The 15,685-nt window shown below is 38.7% G+C and overlaps 1 protein-coding gene across 7 annotated transcripts in view; it reads left to right on the top strand.

Moving 5' to 3' along the window:
• LRRC36 (leucine rich repeat containing 36) overlaps positions 1 to 15,685 on the top strand; it is a 54,716-nt gene that overhangs the window by 20,223 nt on the left and 18,808 nt on the right. For all 7 annotated transcript variants that reach the window (XM_038538646.1, XM_038538647.1, XM_038538648.1 and 4 more), the window contains 4 exons: positions 177 to 265; positions 8,819 to 8,946; positions 10,393 to 10,438; positions 13,928 to 14,368. In XM_038538646.1, coding sequence (XP_038394574.1) covers positions 177 to 265; positions 8,819 to 8,946; positions 10,393 to 10,438; positions 13,928 to 14,368 — 704 coding nt within the window. The remainder of the gene's footprint in view (positions 1 to 176; positions 266 to 8,818; positions 8,947 to 10,392; positions 10,439 to 13,927; positions 14,369 to 15,685) is intronic.

The raw sequence follows: 15,685 nt of genomic DNA, 5'->3' as shown, positions 1-15,685 counted from the left end.
TTAAAAAATGGGCTTAACTGAAATATTGTGAACATTTCTAGAACATTTAAAAGAAATCTGATTACCACGAGTTAATGTTTTCCAAATGCATTTACTGGGTGATCTCAGAAACCTTTCCAGCTTTTTTTTTTTTTTTTTTTTTTTTTGAGTTTTAAATAAATTATTCTTTGTGGCAGCTCTAGGGAGAAGACAATGAAAAACTGTGTGACAGACGAGAGCTCTACATCAAAAATCAATGCCAATGTTGATAACAGAATTGAAACTGGTAAGTTTTCTCTCTTTGATCACAAAATGCTTAAAATATTAGTTATTTCAGCTTTTGTGGCCAACCCTGGGTAGGACGAAGACAATATAGTTGAGAAGTAACCGACTTGAAGAAGCACAAGATTTACTGACTGTGTTTTTCCTCCTCCTCTCAACTACCAGAAAAAGCCCTATTTATTGAGTAGGCCTAATCCAGAACCCATCAAGTACAAGCTGTACTCAGAATTCAATTTCATTTACATCCATTTACATCATTTAGTACATTCTGAAAATTGCATTGCCAGTCCCTATGGCCCCTGAGCATTGCTAGGGTGATTGATTCATTAGCCAGAGACTCATGATTCATCTGCATCAATGCAGCTCAGACCCTGGGCCTTCTGTGTTTCTCCACCTTGAACCTTTGCAGCTGCAGAATCTCTTGTGTTTGTGCTATGTTCCTGGTGAGTGTTGCCTATAAGCGCTGTTGGTAACCTAATAGGATTAAAGTGGTTATGCCACATTAATGATCGTGACACAGGCAACTAGATAGCTTTCCATAAAAGAAATGACATGCAGCGGACCCTTATGGATTAACCTGGCACTCATCAGATGACCTTTTAGTTGAGAAAACTTTATTCTATAGAGGCCTTTGTCCCTTTGAGGGATATACCAAATTATTTATAATCTCTAAAAATTAATCCCTGAAAAAAATTAATCCCTAAAATCCCAGCAATTACTTTTATTTTTTATTTTTTTTATTGGTTGCTGAATTTATTTTTTTTTAATTTTTTTTAATTTATTTTTTATTGGTGTTCAATTTACTAACATACAGAATAACCCCCAGTGCCCGTCACCCATTCACTCCCACCCCCCGCCCTCCTCCCCTTCCACCACCCCTAGTTCGTTTCCCAGAGTTAGCAGTCTTTACGTTCTGTCTCCCTTTCTGATATTTCCCACACATTTCTTCCCCCTTCCCTTATATTCCCTTTCACTATTATTTATATTCCCCAAATGAATGAGAACATATAATGTTTGTCCTTCTCCGACTGGCTTACTTCACTCAGCATGATACCCTCCAGTTCCATCCACGTTGAAGCAAATGGTGGGTATTTGTCATTTCTAATAGCTGAGTAATATTCCATTGTATACATAAACCACATCTTCTTTATCCATTCATCTTTCGTTGGACACCGAGGCTCCTTCCACAGTTTGGCTATCGTGGCCATTGCTGCTATAAACATCGGGGTGCAGGTGTCCTGGCGTTTCATTCCAGCAATTACTTTTAAAGATGGGCTGTGTAGCTTAGACAGTAAGAATTTCCAGTTTATAACATATTTTGTTTTCCTTACTACTTATCTATCCATGTGGACATTTATTGATAAGTCAGTTTCACATGATTTCATGGTAAAATAAGCCATTGTGAAGTATGATTTTTATTATTCCTTCTTGGAAATCTCAGTGCACATACATTATGGAGCATGGATTGCTTTATTTCATTTTAAATAGCATTTTTCATATTTAAAATTTGATGAAATTCTGAGGCACCCGGTTAGCTCAGTCAGTTAAGTGTCTGACTCTTGATTTCAGCTCAGGTTGTAGTCTCAGGGTTGTGGGACTGAGCCCCATATCAGGCTCTGTGCTCTGTGAGGAGTCTGCATGAGATTCTCTGTCTCCCTCAGCCCCTACCCCTGCTCACACAATAAATAAATAAAATATTTTAAAAATAAATAAAAATACAGTGGGAAGTCTACTTAGGATTCTCCCTTTGCCCATGTCCTCCCTGCTTGTGCTTGCTCTCTAAAATGAATAAATACATATTTTAAATAGATAAAATTTGATGCAATTCTAGTTTTTAAGATTTTATTTATTTGAGAGAAAGAGAGAGAGCACGCACACGGGTGGGAAGGACAGAAGGGAGGGAGAAGGAAAGAGAACCTTAAGCTGACACCTTGCTGAACCTGAAGCCCATCATGGGGCTCAATCTCATGACCCTGAGATCATGATCTGAGCTAAAACCAAAAGTCAGCACTTAATCTACTAAGCCACCCAGATGCCCCTGATGAAATTCTGTTGTGATAATTTTGGAAAATACTAAAAAGCATGAAGAACAGCATTTTAATCACTCATCAGCCTGTACCCTAGAGACAATCCTAATTAATTTTTTTTTTTTAATTTTTATTTATTTATGATAGTCACAGAGAGAGAGAGAGAGGCAGAGACACAGGCAGAGGGAGAAGCAGGCTCCATGCACTGGGAGCCCGATGTGGGACTCGATCCCGGGTCTCCAGGATCGTGCCCTAGGCCGAAGGCAGGCGCCAAACCGCTGCGCCACCTAGGGATCCCGAGACAATCCTAATTAATAATTTGGTATACAGCCTTCCTGTATTTTATATAGGTAAAAACATTAATATATCCATTTCCAGAATCATGAAGATAAAATGAAGTATAATTTGACTGCCTCTTTTTAGACAAGCTGAATTAAACTTCATTTATGTCATATTACATCATTAGCACACATAAAAATTCACTCCATGAATTGTCTTAAAGTGCATAGTTTTAGGGCATCTGGGTAATTCAGTTAAGCGTGTGGGACTCCTTGTTTTGGCTCAGATCATGATCTTATGGGACATCAGGCTCTGTTCTCAGCAGGGACCTGCTAAAAGATTCTCTGCCCCTGCCCCTCCCCGTCCCCATACTCCTGAGCCCACTCTGTCTCTCAAATCAATCAATCAATCAGTCAATCAATCTTTTTTTAAAAGATTTTATTTATTTATTTATTTATTTATTTATTTATTTATTTATTTATTTATTTATTTATTTATGAAAGACAGAGAGAGAGGCAGAGACACAGGCAGAGGGAGAAGCAGGCTCCATGCAGGAAGCCCGATGAGGGACCTGATCCCGGGACTCCAGGATCATGCCCCGGGCCAAAGGCAGGTGCTAAACCGCTGAGCCACCCAGGGTTCCAATCTTTTTTTTTTTTTTTTTTAAGGTGCATATTCTCTACTGAGAACAATTAGCTTTACTAGACACAGGGCATTTTAAAGGTTCTTGAAAGCTCCAGCTGTTGCCTGGATTTTTTTTTTTTAATATAAAATTGATCTTGCTACTTTGAAACGTTAAAGAGCTTTGCTTTCCACTGAAAATTATGTTTGTGCTAGACCCCTGGGGAGTGTTGCCTATAAGCACTGTTGGTAATCCAATATGACTAAAGTGGTTATGCCATGTTCAAATGGTTGTGCTACAGGCTAGGAGAAAGCTTTTTGGAGAACAATTCCCACTAGCTCAGTTGTTCCAAACAGTGCTTTCCAACCAGTCATTTACAATGATACCTATTAGCATGGCTACTATTAAAACAACAGAAAATAACACATGTTGGCAAGGATGTGGAAAAATTGGAACTACTGGTCCCACTGTTTGGTGAGAATATAAAATGGTACAGATACTATGGACAACAGTATGGCAGTTTCTGAAAAAATTAAAAATAAAATTACCCTGTAAAGCAGTAATTCCACTTGGGCCTATCCTCAAAGAAGTGAAAGCAGGGTCTTAAAGAGGTGTTTGTATACCTATGTTCATAGCAGCATTATTCACAGTAGCTAAAACATGGAAGCAATCCAAGTGTCCATAAACAGATGAATGGATAAGGAATGTGCGATATATACAAACAATGGAATATTATTCACACTATTTAAAAAGAAGGGATCCCTGGGTGGCGCAGCGGTTTGGCGCCTGCCTTTGGCCCAGGGCGCGATCCTGGAGACCCGGGATCGAATCCCACATCGGGCTCCCGGTGCATGGAGCCTGCTTCTCCCTCTGCCTGTGTCTCTGCCTCTCTCTCTCTCTGTGACTATCATGAATAAATAAATAAAATCTTTAAAAAAATAAAAAATAAAATAAAAAAAAATAAAAAGAAGAGGGCAGCCGGGGTGGCTCAGCGGTTTAGCGCCACCTTCAGCCCAGGGTGTGATCCTGGAGACCAGGGATCGAGTCCCATGTCAGGCTTCCTGCATGGAGCCTGCTTCTCCCTCTGCCTGCTTCTCCCTCTGCCTGTGTCTCTGCCTATCTGTTTCTCGAATAAATAAATAAAATCTATTAAAAAAAAAAAAAAAAAAGAAGGGATCCCTGGGTGGCGCAGCGGTTCGGCACCTGCCTTTGGCCCGGGGCGCGATCCTGGGGACCTGGGATTGAATCCCACATCAGGCTCCCGGTGCATGGAGCCTGCTTCTCCCTCTGCCTCTCTCTCTCTCTCTCTCTCTTTCTCTGTGACTATCATAAATAAATTTTTAAAAACTTTAAAAAAAAAAGAAGAGAATTCTGACATATGCTACAACATTAGTGAAACTTAAGGATATTATGCTAAGCAAAATTAGCCAGTCACAAAAAGATAAACACTGATTCCACGTATACGAGATACTTAAAGCAGTCAAAACCATAGAGACAGAAAATAGAATTGTGGTTGCCAGCGGCTGCAGGGAGGAGGAAGTAAGGCATTAGCATTTAATGGATATAGTGTCAGTTTTATAAGATGAAAAGAGTTCCAGAGATGATGGTGATGATGGTTGCACAACATTATGAATGCATTTAATACTGCTGAACTGTACACTTAAAATGGTTAAGTTAATAAATTTTGTGTCATGTGTATTTTGTCACAATAAAAATAATTGAGGAAAAAAACCCCAAATCTATGGCGTTAGTAAATATATCAGTGGTTGCCAGGGGCTAGAGGGGAGAAGGGATGACTAGGTAAGGGTCCCCCTTCATTCTTTTGCGTGAGGGGTGGGACATGTGTAGCTGCTACTGATACTGCCAAGAGCTGAAATTGACTGAAGTTAACTTCAATTTAGCTTCCAGGTCTCCTACACTCCCCCCCCCCCCCCCCGCCCGGGAAATGCGAGCCATTCAATAGACTCCAGAATTCCAAAATAGTTACATTAGACAGATTCTGCGGATATAATTGTTTGCCTAGGTGGAAGACAGATACAGGGTGCTTCTTACTCTGCCATCTTCCCCTGTCTCCATAGTTTTACTTTTTCCAGGATGGTGTATAGCTGGAATTATTAAGTATGTAGCCTTTTACATTGTCTTCTTTACTTAGTAATGTCCCTTTAAGATTCCTTTATGTCTTTTCATGACTTGATAGCTCCTTTCTTTCTAGTGCTGAATAATATTCTGTTGTCTGGGTGTACCACAGTTTATTTATCCATTCACCTACTGAAGGATATCTTGGTTGCTTCTAAGTTTTGGCAATTTTGAAAAAAGCTGCTATAAACATCCATGTGCAGTGTGTGTAGACATACGTTTTCAACTCCTTCAGGCAAATACCAAGTGTTTAATTTTGTAAGAAACTGCCAAACTGTCACCCAATACAATCTGCTTTTTAAAATATCTTTTTATATACTGAGCCTCTTAAGTTGAAATCGCTCAAACTGGATTCATATTCTCAGAATTTGTGAGAATAATGAGTTTGAGAAACACTGATGTAGATGGGCACATGTTATAGAAGCTCGGACTGTGCTAAAAGCATATGTGAAAAGGTTTTGTGGCAGATGTGGAAACAAAGTCCTTAACTGTTAAAGACAGGGGAGCCCTGGGATAGCCTGGGAGGTTAGTGAGATTGGTTTGAATATCTGTGTGAAAGGGTCAATGAGTATAGCAGGTCATAGACAGTTGAGTAATCAGGTGGTTTGGATAGAAGGTTTATGTTGAGTAGAATGTCAGATTACCGGAGAACAAAAGATGATTTACATGCATATAGCACATATAAACTCTGAGTTGAAGGGGGTCATAACTCTTTTTAGCCAATTCGTTTTACCTTTTAATAGAATTACACCTAAAATACATAGATCTAATTGATATCTTATTTTAAAACAGCAAAGGGGTGCAGGCATCTGGCTGGCTCATTGGGTAGAACATGTGACTCTTGGTCTCAGGATTGTAAGTTCAAGCCACACATTGGGTATAGAGATTACTTAAAATATTTTTAAAAATAAAATAACAAAGAAAAATTCATCACAATCACCCTTGTACAGGAGTGAAAGCATTATCTACAATAGCCCAAAAGTCTATCAGCTGATGAATGGATAAACAAAATATGGTATATCTATATAAGGCACATTACTCAGCCATAAGAAAAGAATGAAGTACTGATACATCTACAATATATATCTTGAAAACATCATGCTAAGTAATAGGAGCTAGACACAAAAAGCCAAATATCATATTATTCCATTTATATGAAATGTTCGGAATAGGAAAATCCATACAGAAAGTATATTGAGGGATCCCTGGGTGGCGCAGTGGTTTAGCGCCTGCCTTTGGCCCAGGGCGTGATCCTGGAGACCCGGGATCAAATCCCATGTCGGGCTCCCGGTGCATGGAGCCTGCTTCTCCCTCTGCCTGTGTCTCTGCCTCTCTGTGTGTGTGTGTGTGACTATCATAAATAAATAAAAATTCAAAAAAAAAGAAAGAAAGTATATTGATGGTTGCCAGGTGCTGGTAGGGAAGAGAGAATTGAAAGTGACAGCTAATTGAGTTTCTTTTCAGATAAAATAGATGGTGGTGATGGTTGACAACTTTGTGAATGTACTGAAAACCACTGAATTGTACACAGTAAAAGGGTTAATTGTATGGTATATGAATAAAGTTAAAGATTCCTCCCCCCCTCTCCAAAAAATGATTCTGTAGCCCTTGGTAATTGATTGAAGTTTGAGATGAGTAAGAGTCAAAGAACTTGTTTCTGTCTTGAGGGATTGGTTGAATAGTAATGCCAGTGCTGAGATGTAGTTTTGAGTGGAAGGTGGGGAGCCTCAGTAGAAGTAGGCCTGGATGTGAAGATAATGAGTTTGGTTTAGAAAATACTGATGTTTTTCTTGTCTAGGACAGGGGCACTCCTTGGAGGCAGTTCAAGAAACTTAGGTGTGGACATCAAAAGAGAGATCAGACTTAAGATTTAGATTTTGGGGGATCCCTGGGTCGTGCAGCGGTTTAGCACCTGCCTTTGGCCCAGGGCGCGATCCTGGAGACGCAGGATCGAATCCCACGTCGGGCTCCCGGTGCATGGAGCCTGCTTCTCCCTCTGCCTGTGTCTCTGCCTCTCTCTCTCTCTCTGTGTGTGACTATCATAAATAAATAAAAATTAAAAAAAAAAGATTTAGATTTTGGGTCATCCAGATTTAGGTGATAAAGAGAAGGTATGATAGCATTCAGCAAAGAATATGGACATTGGGGAATTTGAAAGAACCTGTGAATCTCCAAAAGAATATAAGTACAGTAGAAGGAAAACCAAGATGGAGCACGGTCTTGGACATCTGGGAAGTCTAAGTATTGTTCTGTAGGATTCAGGTAAGAGAAGGCCTGTACCCAAAATTGCAGCTTACTTACCATTCTCATATTCTACTAAGAATCAGGGTAAGACCAGTAATTTCTGCTTTACTTTGCTTTGTTTTGTTCTCTTCTGTGTTACTAGTGCAATAGGGGCCAGAGAACATAAACTTTGAAAGCTTAAAAGTAGTTGTGTCAAATACAATGGTAGAAGAGCATTTTATATTGAAGTAATAGGAAATTCCAGTCCCAGAAGGCAACTCAGAAATAGGAAGCATTTTAGAACCCCAAATGGAATGAGGAGCTGGATTTTCAAAAAGCTGGCTTTATTCACTGCATATTCTCAGTTTCCCTGGCTTACAGGAGCTTTCTGTTGCCAGAGCCTACAGATGAGAACTAGCAGAAGAGCACATTGTTTGACTAAGGCCCAGGTTTTTGAAACTATCTTAATTCTTACATAATCCTGTTAGGGGAAAAAACTTTCCTAAACAGGAAACTCTTATTTTCATCCAAGTTCCCCCGAAGACTCCAGATCCTAGAACTCTATGATTAACAAGTTGATCAAGAATTGATCAAGAATGTACTGGGTGCCTGAGCAGCTCAGTCAGTTGAGCAACTGACTCTTGGTTTCAGCTCAGGTCATGACCTCAAGTTCCTGAGATGGAGTCCCATGTTGGGCTCTAAGCTCAGTGCAGAGTCTGCTTGAGATTCTCCCTCCCTTTATCTCTCCCCCTGGTCACACATGCTCTCTCTCTTTCTTTCTCAAATAAATAAATCTTAAAAAAAATAATGTACAAAAACTTCTGTACAAGTGTTCCAATCTAATAAAAATCCTAACTGGCTCTTTTTGATAATAGTTTCTAGAATGGCCAGGACTAGGATATGGTTTTGTTTATCTGTTTGTTTTAAAGATTTTATTTTTAAGTAATCTCTACCCAGTGTGAGGCTTGAAATTACAACCCCAAGATCAAGAGTTGCACGCTCCACTGACTAAGCCAGCCAGGCACTTCCAATTACCTTGTTTTAACCTTACCTCAACCCTAAGAGATAGGCGGTTTAGGTCTTATCATCACTGTTTTATAATGGAAAAAATCAGAGAGATTAAGTAGTTTGCCTGAGTTCACATGGTTTCCAACTGGTAGCACCAGAACTAGCTCTCAATCTTGTGACTTCCCTTCCAGTATCTTTCCATAGACATGTTGCTGTGGAAGTCTGGTCAGTGCTTCATTGTGTGCCTTTTCTTTTAACACAGACTCAAACAAAGGACTTTTTATTCCCTTCCCTAACCGGGAAATAAAGGATTCCCTAACAAGTACTTCTGCAACCCAGGACAATGCTATACCAGATCAGAAATTAGACACTTTCCCACTGGGAACACAGGTAATGTATTCACTTTCCTGTTGACCTGTTGACTAGTCAATGATTACTACTAACAATTCATTGGACTTTCAATTATTTATGAGATCTAGGAGGACTTTTTTGATGAACGCATTTTAGACCCTTTAAAAGGAAAGAAGAACAGACAGGATGCAGAGGATCTTCTCCATTAATTGCAATCTCCCTTTTCCCTCTCCCCTACTATCCCATTATTGAAAGTAGCATATTTATACATACAACTTTAGCACATTTTATGCCACATGTTTTGGCTCTCAAACAGGAATACAACAGTTAGAGGTTTTGGCTGGTTTTAAAATTTCTTCTCTCTACCAAATGTCTCCATCCCTTGTTACATGACTTCTTACATTTTTTACCTCTGACTTGACTTTTTCTTTAAAATATCTATCTATCGGGATCCCTGGGTGGCGCAGCGGTTTAGCGCCTGCCTTTGGCCCAGGGCGCGATCCTGGAGACCTGGGATCGAATCCCACGTCGGGCTCCCGGTGCATGGAGCCTGCTTCTCCCTCTGCCTATGTCTCTGCCTCTCTCTCTCTCTCTCTCTCTCTCTCTCTCTGTGTGTGTGTGTGTGTGTCTCTCATGAATAAATAAATAAAATCTTTAAAAAAAATAAAATATCTATCTATCTATCTATCTATCTATCTATCTATCTATCTATCTAAGAGAGAAAGAGAGAGAATGAATGGGAGAAGAGAGTGAGGGGAAGCAGACTCCCTGCGGAGCATGGAGCTCCATGCAGGACCCGATATGACCTAAGCCAAAACCAAGAGCCAGATGCTCAACCAACTGATCCACCCAAGCGCCCCTACCTCTTACTTTTAATTACTGAATCTTAACATCTCAAGGGTGACTTTCCTAAAGCTGCCTCTCCATTGGAACATAAAAGGAGAAAAGTTAAGGGGTAAAGATGGCATAAAAGTTGTGGGGAGGTAGGGATTGTGTAAAATAAGGCAAAAATTAAGACTAAATTTTTGGTGAAAAAAATTGGTGGGAGGGGGATACAACCATTATATAAGACTCATTTGTATGAGTGAATATGATGTAGGAAACAGAATTGACTGCTTTAACTTCTCCTTTTGTATGCATTTTCTTTGATAAATTATGAGCAATGAAATTGCTTAAAATAGCCAAAAGAAGGGAAAAAAGAAGCGAGAGCTTTGATTAATCCACATTTGGATAATCAACATTGTACTAGTAAAAAAGTATGGGTTTTTTCAGTTTGAGTTTGTAATACCTTCAACTTATAAAAAGACAGATTAGCATTTAGTTGGTTCCTTTGTTTTTGAAGATTCTCTTTAGGTAACTTAGAAACTAGCTCAATTACCATTTTAAACTATCTTAGTATTTGTTTTAAAGGAAATGTCTAGTAAGGTCACGTCTGGATGTCTAGTAACTCTCTTTTCCTAAACATTCAAACTTTTTTTGTTGCAGGAAGTGGCAAGAAGGGAGATCCCAAGTGACAATCACCAGGAAGATGGTAAATATTTTGTTCAGGGAGTATTTTTCTCCACATTAATTATAGAAACCTAGATGCGATGAGATTTGGGTGAAGATGTCTCAGCCCTGGGGCTCTACATAGTCAACGAACTCTTTCTGCTTTAGTTGGGGGCTGCCCTGGATGCTTGGTGATCTGTGAGGCCTTTCTGGTTGAAGAGTGGATATTCTGACTTCATTTGTTCTTGACTTTTTGTACCGGCTGGCTACTCCTTGTTTCTTTTTCTTACCTTTCTTGCCGTCTTTTGAATTTATTATGTTTTTATTCATCCATTTTTTTCTCTCTTCTGGTTTATTTATAAGTTATACACCATTTCAATATTTTTATTATTATTCCCCAAACTACAATATGTGCTCTTAACTTATATAATTAAAAACTAATCAATATTTTAACTCTCCTCTTAGAAAAATTTAAGACCTTAAAGTACTTTACTCCTTTTAGTCTCTCCCAATTTATATATTATTATTATTATTATTATTATTATTATTGATTTTAATTCTCTATATTTTTAAACCTACATAAAATTGTTTTTGTACAGTGTTCATCTATTTATCTTTATTGGGCAGCCCAGGTGGTTCAGTGGTTTGGCGCCACCTTCGGCCCAGGGCGTGATCCTGGAGACGGGATCGAGTCCCACATCGGGCTCCCTGCATGAGCCTGCTTCTCCCTCTGCCTGTATCTCTGCCTCTCTCTCTCTTTCTCTCTCTCTCTCTCTGTGTTTCTCATGAATAAATAAATAAAATCTTAAAAAAAATTATCCTTATTAAACAAAGTATTTGCCACTTTGTTCATTTCTTTTTTTCATCCTAGATTTCCCTTCCAAGATCATTTTTATCTAGCTTACAGTGTGTCTTTTAGAATTTCATTTAGTGTGGGTTTGCTCTGTTGAATTCTTTCAGTTTTTGTTTGTGTGAAAATGTCTCTATTCCACCGTTACTCTTTATTTTTAAGATTGATCGATTGATTGATTTATGATAGTCATAGAGAGAGAGAGAGAGGCAGAGACACAGGAGGAGGGAGAAGGAGGCCCCATGCCGGAGCCCGACGTGGGACTCGATCCCGGGACTCCAGGACTGCGCCCTGGGCCAAAGGCAGGCGCTAAACGGCTGAGCCACCCAGTGATCCCCCCACCATTATTCTTAAAGAGTATTTTGGCCAGGTATAAATTTCTAGGTTGGCAGTTATTTCCTTTAGAACACTGAAGGTATTCCACTGTATTCTTTTGCTTTTGCTTTTGAGAAGTCAGCTGGATGTCTGTTACTCCTGCAAAGATAATCTTTATTTTTTATTCTGACTGCTTTTAAGATTTTCCAATTGTCTTTGGTTTTCTTCAGTTTCAATATGATATGTGGATTTCTTTTTATTTATCCTGCTTGGCATTTATTACACTGAAATCTGTAAATTGTGTCTCATTAATTCTGGGAAGTACTTCAAATATTATTTGTGTCCCATTCTTCCTCTCTGTCCTTCTGGGACTCTTGATTAAATAAAAATATGGTAGAGATTTTTACTTTGTCTTCTTTCTCTTTGTCTCTTATTCTTTTATATTTTTCATATTTCTTTTTTGGGGGTCTGTTCTGCATTCTGGATAATTCCTTCTGACCCATGTTTCAGGTCACTAACATTTTCTTCAGCTGTGTCTAATCTGTTGTTAAGCTTGTCTGTTGAGTTCTTAATTTCACTAGTCTTATTTCTCAGTTCTATAAGTTTTATTTTTTTTAAGTCTTCTGGGTCAATTTTAATAAACAAAAAGTTTCCAGCTTGTTTTATATTTCTTTAAACATAGTAAATGGGGCAACCCTGGTGGCACAGCGGTTAAGCACCACCTGCAGCCCGGGGTGTGATCCTGGAGACCTGGGATTGAGTCCTGCATCAGGCTCCCTGCATGGAGCCTGCTTCTCCCTCTGCCTGTGTCTCTGCCTCTCTCTTTGTGTCTCTATGAATAAATAAATAAAATATTTTATAAATAAATAAATAAAGTAAATGTAGATGTTGCATAGGCTGTATCTGTTAATTCCAATATCTGAAATTTATTGTCTATTTTTTTCTACTCATACTTATTTATGTTGTCTCATTTCCTTTTTTGTTCCTTTGCTTTAGCTACTTGCTATGTATTTGAAAAACTACTTATAGGAATTATTTAAAGTCTTACATAAATAATTTTTTCCAGATCATATTTTCATTTGTTTCTACCTGGTACCTGGGACACTATCATTCTGGGATCACTTTAAACTCAAAGTTTAGGATTCCCCAGATCCACTCAGATGATGCAAACCTGGATTACCAGTCCATACAATGGCTGGCTTATTTCCAGTTTACCTTTACTCTGAAGGTTGCATTCTGCTCGGGGATTCCATCTTAAAGTGTATGTGGAGGGGTGGGGGTAGGGATGGTTTTTTATAGTCCTCACTTTGCATAGTTGCTAAACTTGAACTTCTGTCCCTATTACCCCAAAATTCCTAAGAGTAAAAATGACTTTCACTGCTAGACTTACCTATGTGAGTCCTTGCTGTTTCCTAGATTTTGGCCTAGAAATTCCTCACTAGCTAACAAGCTCTTTGATGCTTTTAAGAACTTGTATCATCCCACTTTTTTAATGTCTTCAATAGGAGACACAGTCTGAATTACCTAATTTCAGCATCTGTTATTAAATTCTTTTTGTTACGTAAAAAAGTTGTTCTGCATCATTTTCTCCATTGTATAGGCTGGCCCTGGGTAAAATGTTGATATTCTATAGGTCCTATAGAGATAAAAAGTGCCTGATTCTACTTTTTTTAAGGTAAAGTGACTAAGTCAGGTATAGTATTTTTTGCTAAGGAATACCTTTAAGCATGTGAAACTCTGAAAATTCCAAAGAGCACCAAGACTAAAATTTCTACTTACTCCACTCTGACACTCTTTAGAGATGACAGATAGCTGTTGGAAAGAAATGCTTTATAGCTCATTAGGGATTTTCATAGATTTTGGATTCCCTGCCATTTAATTGGCTTAGGATATCCGTTTCCAGTGTTTGAACTTAGAGCCTCTGAGTAGAGTTTGGGAGTAGGGGTGGGCCTAGCTTTATTGTGAGGAGTCTATGAAATTATAGACCTGCCAACTATTGTCTATGGACTGAAGACATAACATCACAACTACTGTCATATGGAGTACACCAAAATTTCTATATGAAAACAAAATCTAGAAAACTCTGCTACTACAGTTTTAGGAGGAAATTCCTAGGGGATTATGTTGACATGAAATTTATCTCCAGAATGTTAGAGATTCTTTGTTTACACAGTGTGCAATATGTTTTACTGTTCCATGTAAAAGTCCTTTTATCATTTTATGCTACTGTTTATCAAAATTATAAACCATCTCTTCCTGAGAACTTTTTCTGGTAGACAGTGGTATGCCCAGTGAACTGAGGTACCCTAACTGAGCCAAAAATTCTCATTGTATTTTGTGTTTTCTTTTTCCCTCGGTGGTGGTTAGAATTCAGACGCTACTCTCCTCGTCAGTCCACAGTCCGATCCCCAGAGAAGATGACTAGAGAAGGGTACCGACTGTCTTTTTTGGACAATAAGTCTTCAGGTTCTTCTCCAGAAAAGGACTTGATACTAAAACCCGATACTTATCAGCTTACCCATGATGTCTCATTGGGTAAACGTCTGGATGTGGGTGATTCTAGCCAGATCCATCCCTATCAGTTACCTTCAGATGTTTGTCTAGAAAATTATGATAGTCATTATTCTCAAAATCTATGCCTGCACGGAAGTCTTGGTAAAAGGCCTCAGAGAAGCAAGAATTACAGAGAATATAGCATAAAGCCTTCAAATGACACGAAGGCCACCACATCCCATTCCTGTGGAGACTTACTGACTTCTCTGTCAAATCCTGACTCCGGCACTGGAAGGCTTTTGAAGCTTAGTTCAGGTAATAGCTTCCTGTCAGTTTATAGGCCTTTTTCTAGTCATGAAGATAGAGGTATAACTGGAAATTTTGGAATTAACATTTCTTAAATTGCATTAGTGATTCTTAAATTTTATTTTGGGGCATCAGTAGCCAATGAAACCTCCACAAATCTTCAGGACATGAGTTTAACATGATAGATATATTGAAGACAATTTGTGGAAATGTGAGCTTCATAACTATATGCTGTTGTAGCTAGCTAGCAAGCCAGGACATATTTCTAGTAGCATCTAGTCTTCTCTGATCACAGTCACTTCTATTCTGAGTTATTTTTTCCAAAAAAGCTAGTTTCTGTGTAAATGATAGAGACTATGCTTCAGTTATTTATTAATTTATTCAACAGAATTTATAGGATACCTACTATCTGCCAGATGCTGCTCTGCAGATAAAGTAACAAACAAAAATAAAGTTCCATTAATCTTTTACACAATAAAAAATTCCTAATTTTTATCCATTCTAAAGGGGTAAGACAGGGGATCTCTGGGTGGTTCAGCGGTTTAGCGCCTGCCTTGGGCCCAGGGCGTGATCCTGGGGTCCCGGGATCGAGTCCCATATCGGGCTCCCTGCATGAGGCCTGCTTCTCCCTCTGCCTATGTCTCTGCCTCTCTCAATCTCTCTCTCTCTCTCTCCCTCTCTCTCTCTCTCTCTGTGTCTCTCATGAATAAATAAATAAAATCTTTTAAAAAATAAAGGGGTAAGACATGATAAACAAGTTAGCATATAAATATATGTCAAGTTATGATAAGTACTGTGAAGAAAAATAATGTAAGGGTATAGAGAATAATGAGGAAGTGATGTTTTAGAATGATCAGGGAAAGCTTCTCTGATGATATATAGTATTTGGCAGTGCATTAGCAAGTAGCTTTAAGAGATGCATGGTTAATAAAAGACATATTGAGGTAAGTTCAAGAAAGAATTGAGAAGAAGCAATAGAGTTATAGAATATATACAATCTTTCAAGGAGGTTTGCAGTGAAGGGAAGTAGAGAAAGAGAACTGTAGATGGAGAGGTGATGGGATCAAGGAAATTGTGATGGAAATGATCCAGTAGAGGGATCTAGCACCAATGATGTAGGAGAGAAAAGGGACAATTACAAGAAAAAAAAAATCCTTGGGTAGTCAAGAGGTTAGAATCCAGTCCACCAGTGGAGAAGTTGGCCTTAGAAGCACAGATAGTTCATCTTTTATTAAAAAAGGAAGGCAGAGAATTTATAAATACAAATACAGGTGAGTTGGTAGATTTGGTGGCAGGATCATGTAGATGTTTTCTTTGATTGCATCT

The sequence above is a fragment of the Canis lupus genome, chromosome 5 (assembly GCF_011100685.1).
Source record: "Canis lupus familiaris isolate Mischka breed German Shepherd chromosome 5, alternate assembly UU_Cfam_GSD_1.0, whole genome shotgun sequence".
In the NCBI taxonomy this organism is placed as follows: Eukaryota; Metazoa; Chordata; class Mammalia; order Carnivora; family Canidae; genus Canis; species Canis lupus.
Note: the sequence above shows the minus strand (reverse complement) of the source record. Positions and strands in the feature narration are given on the sequence as shown.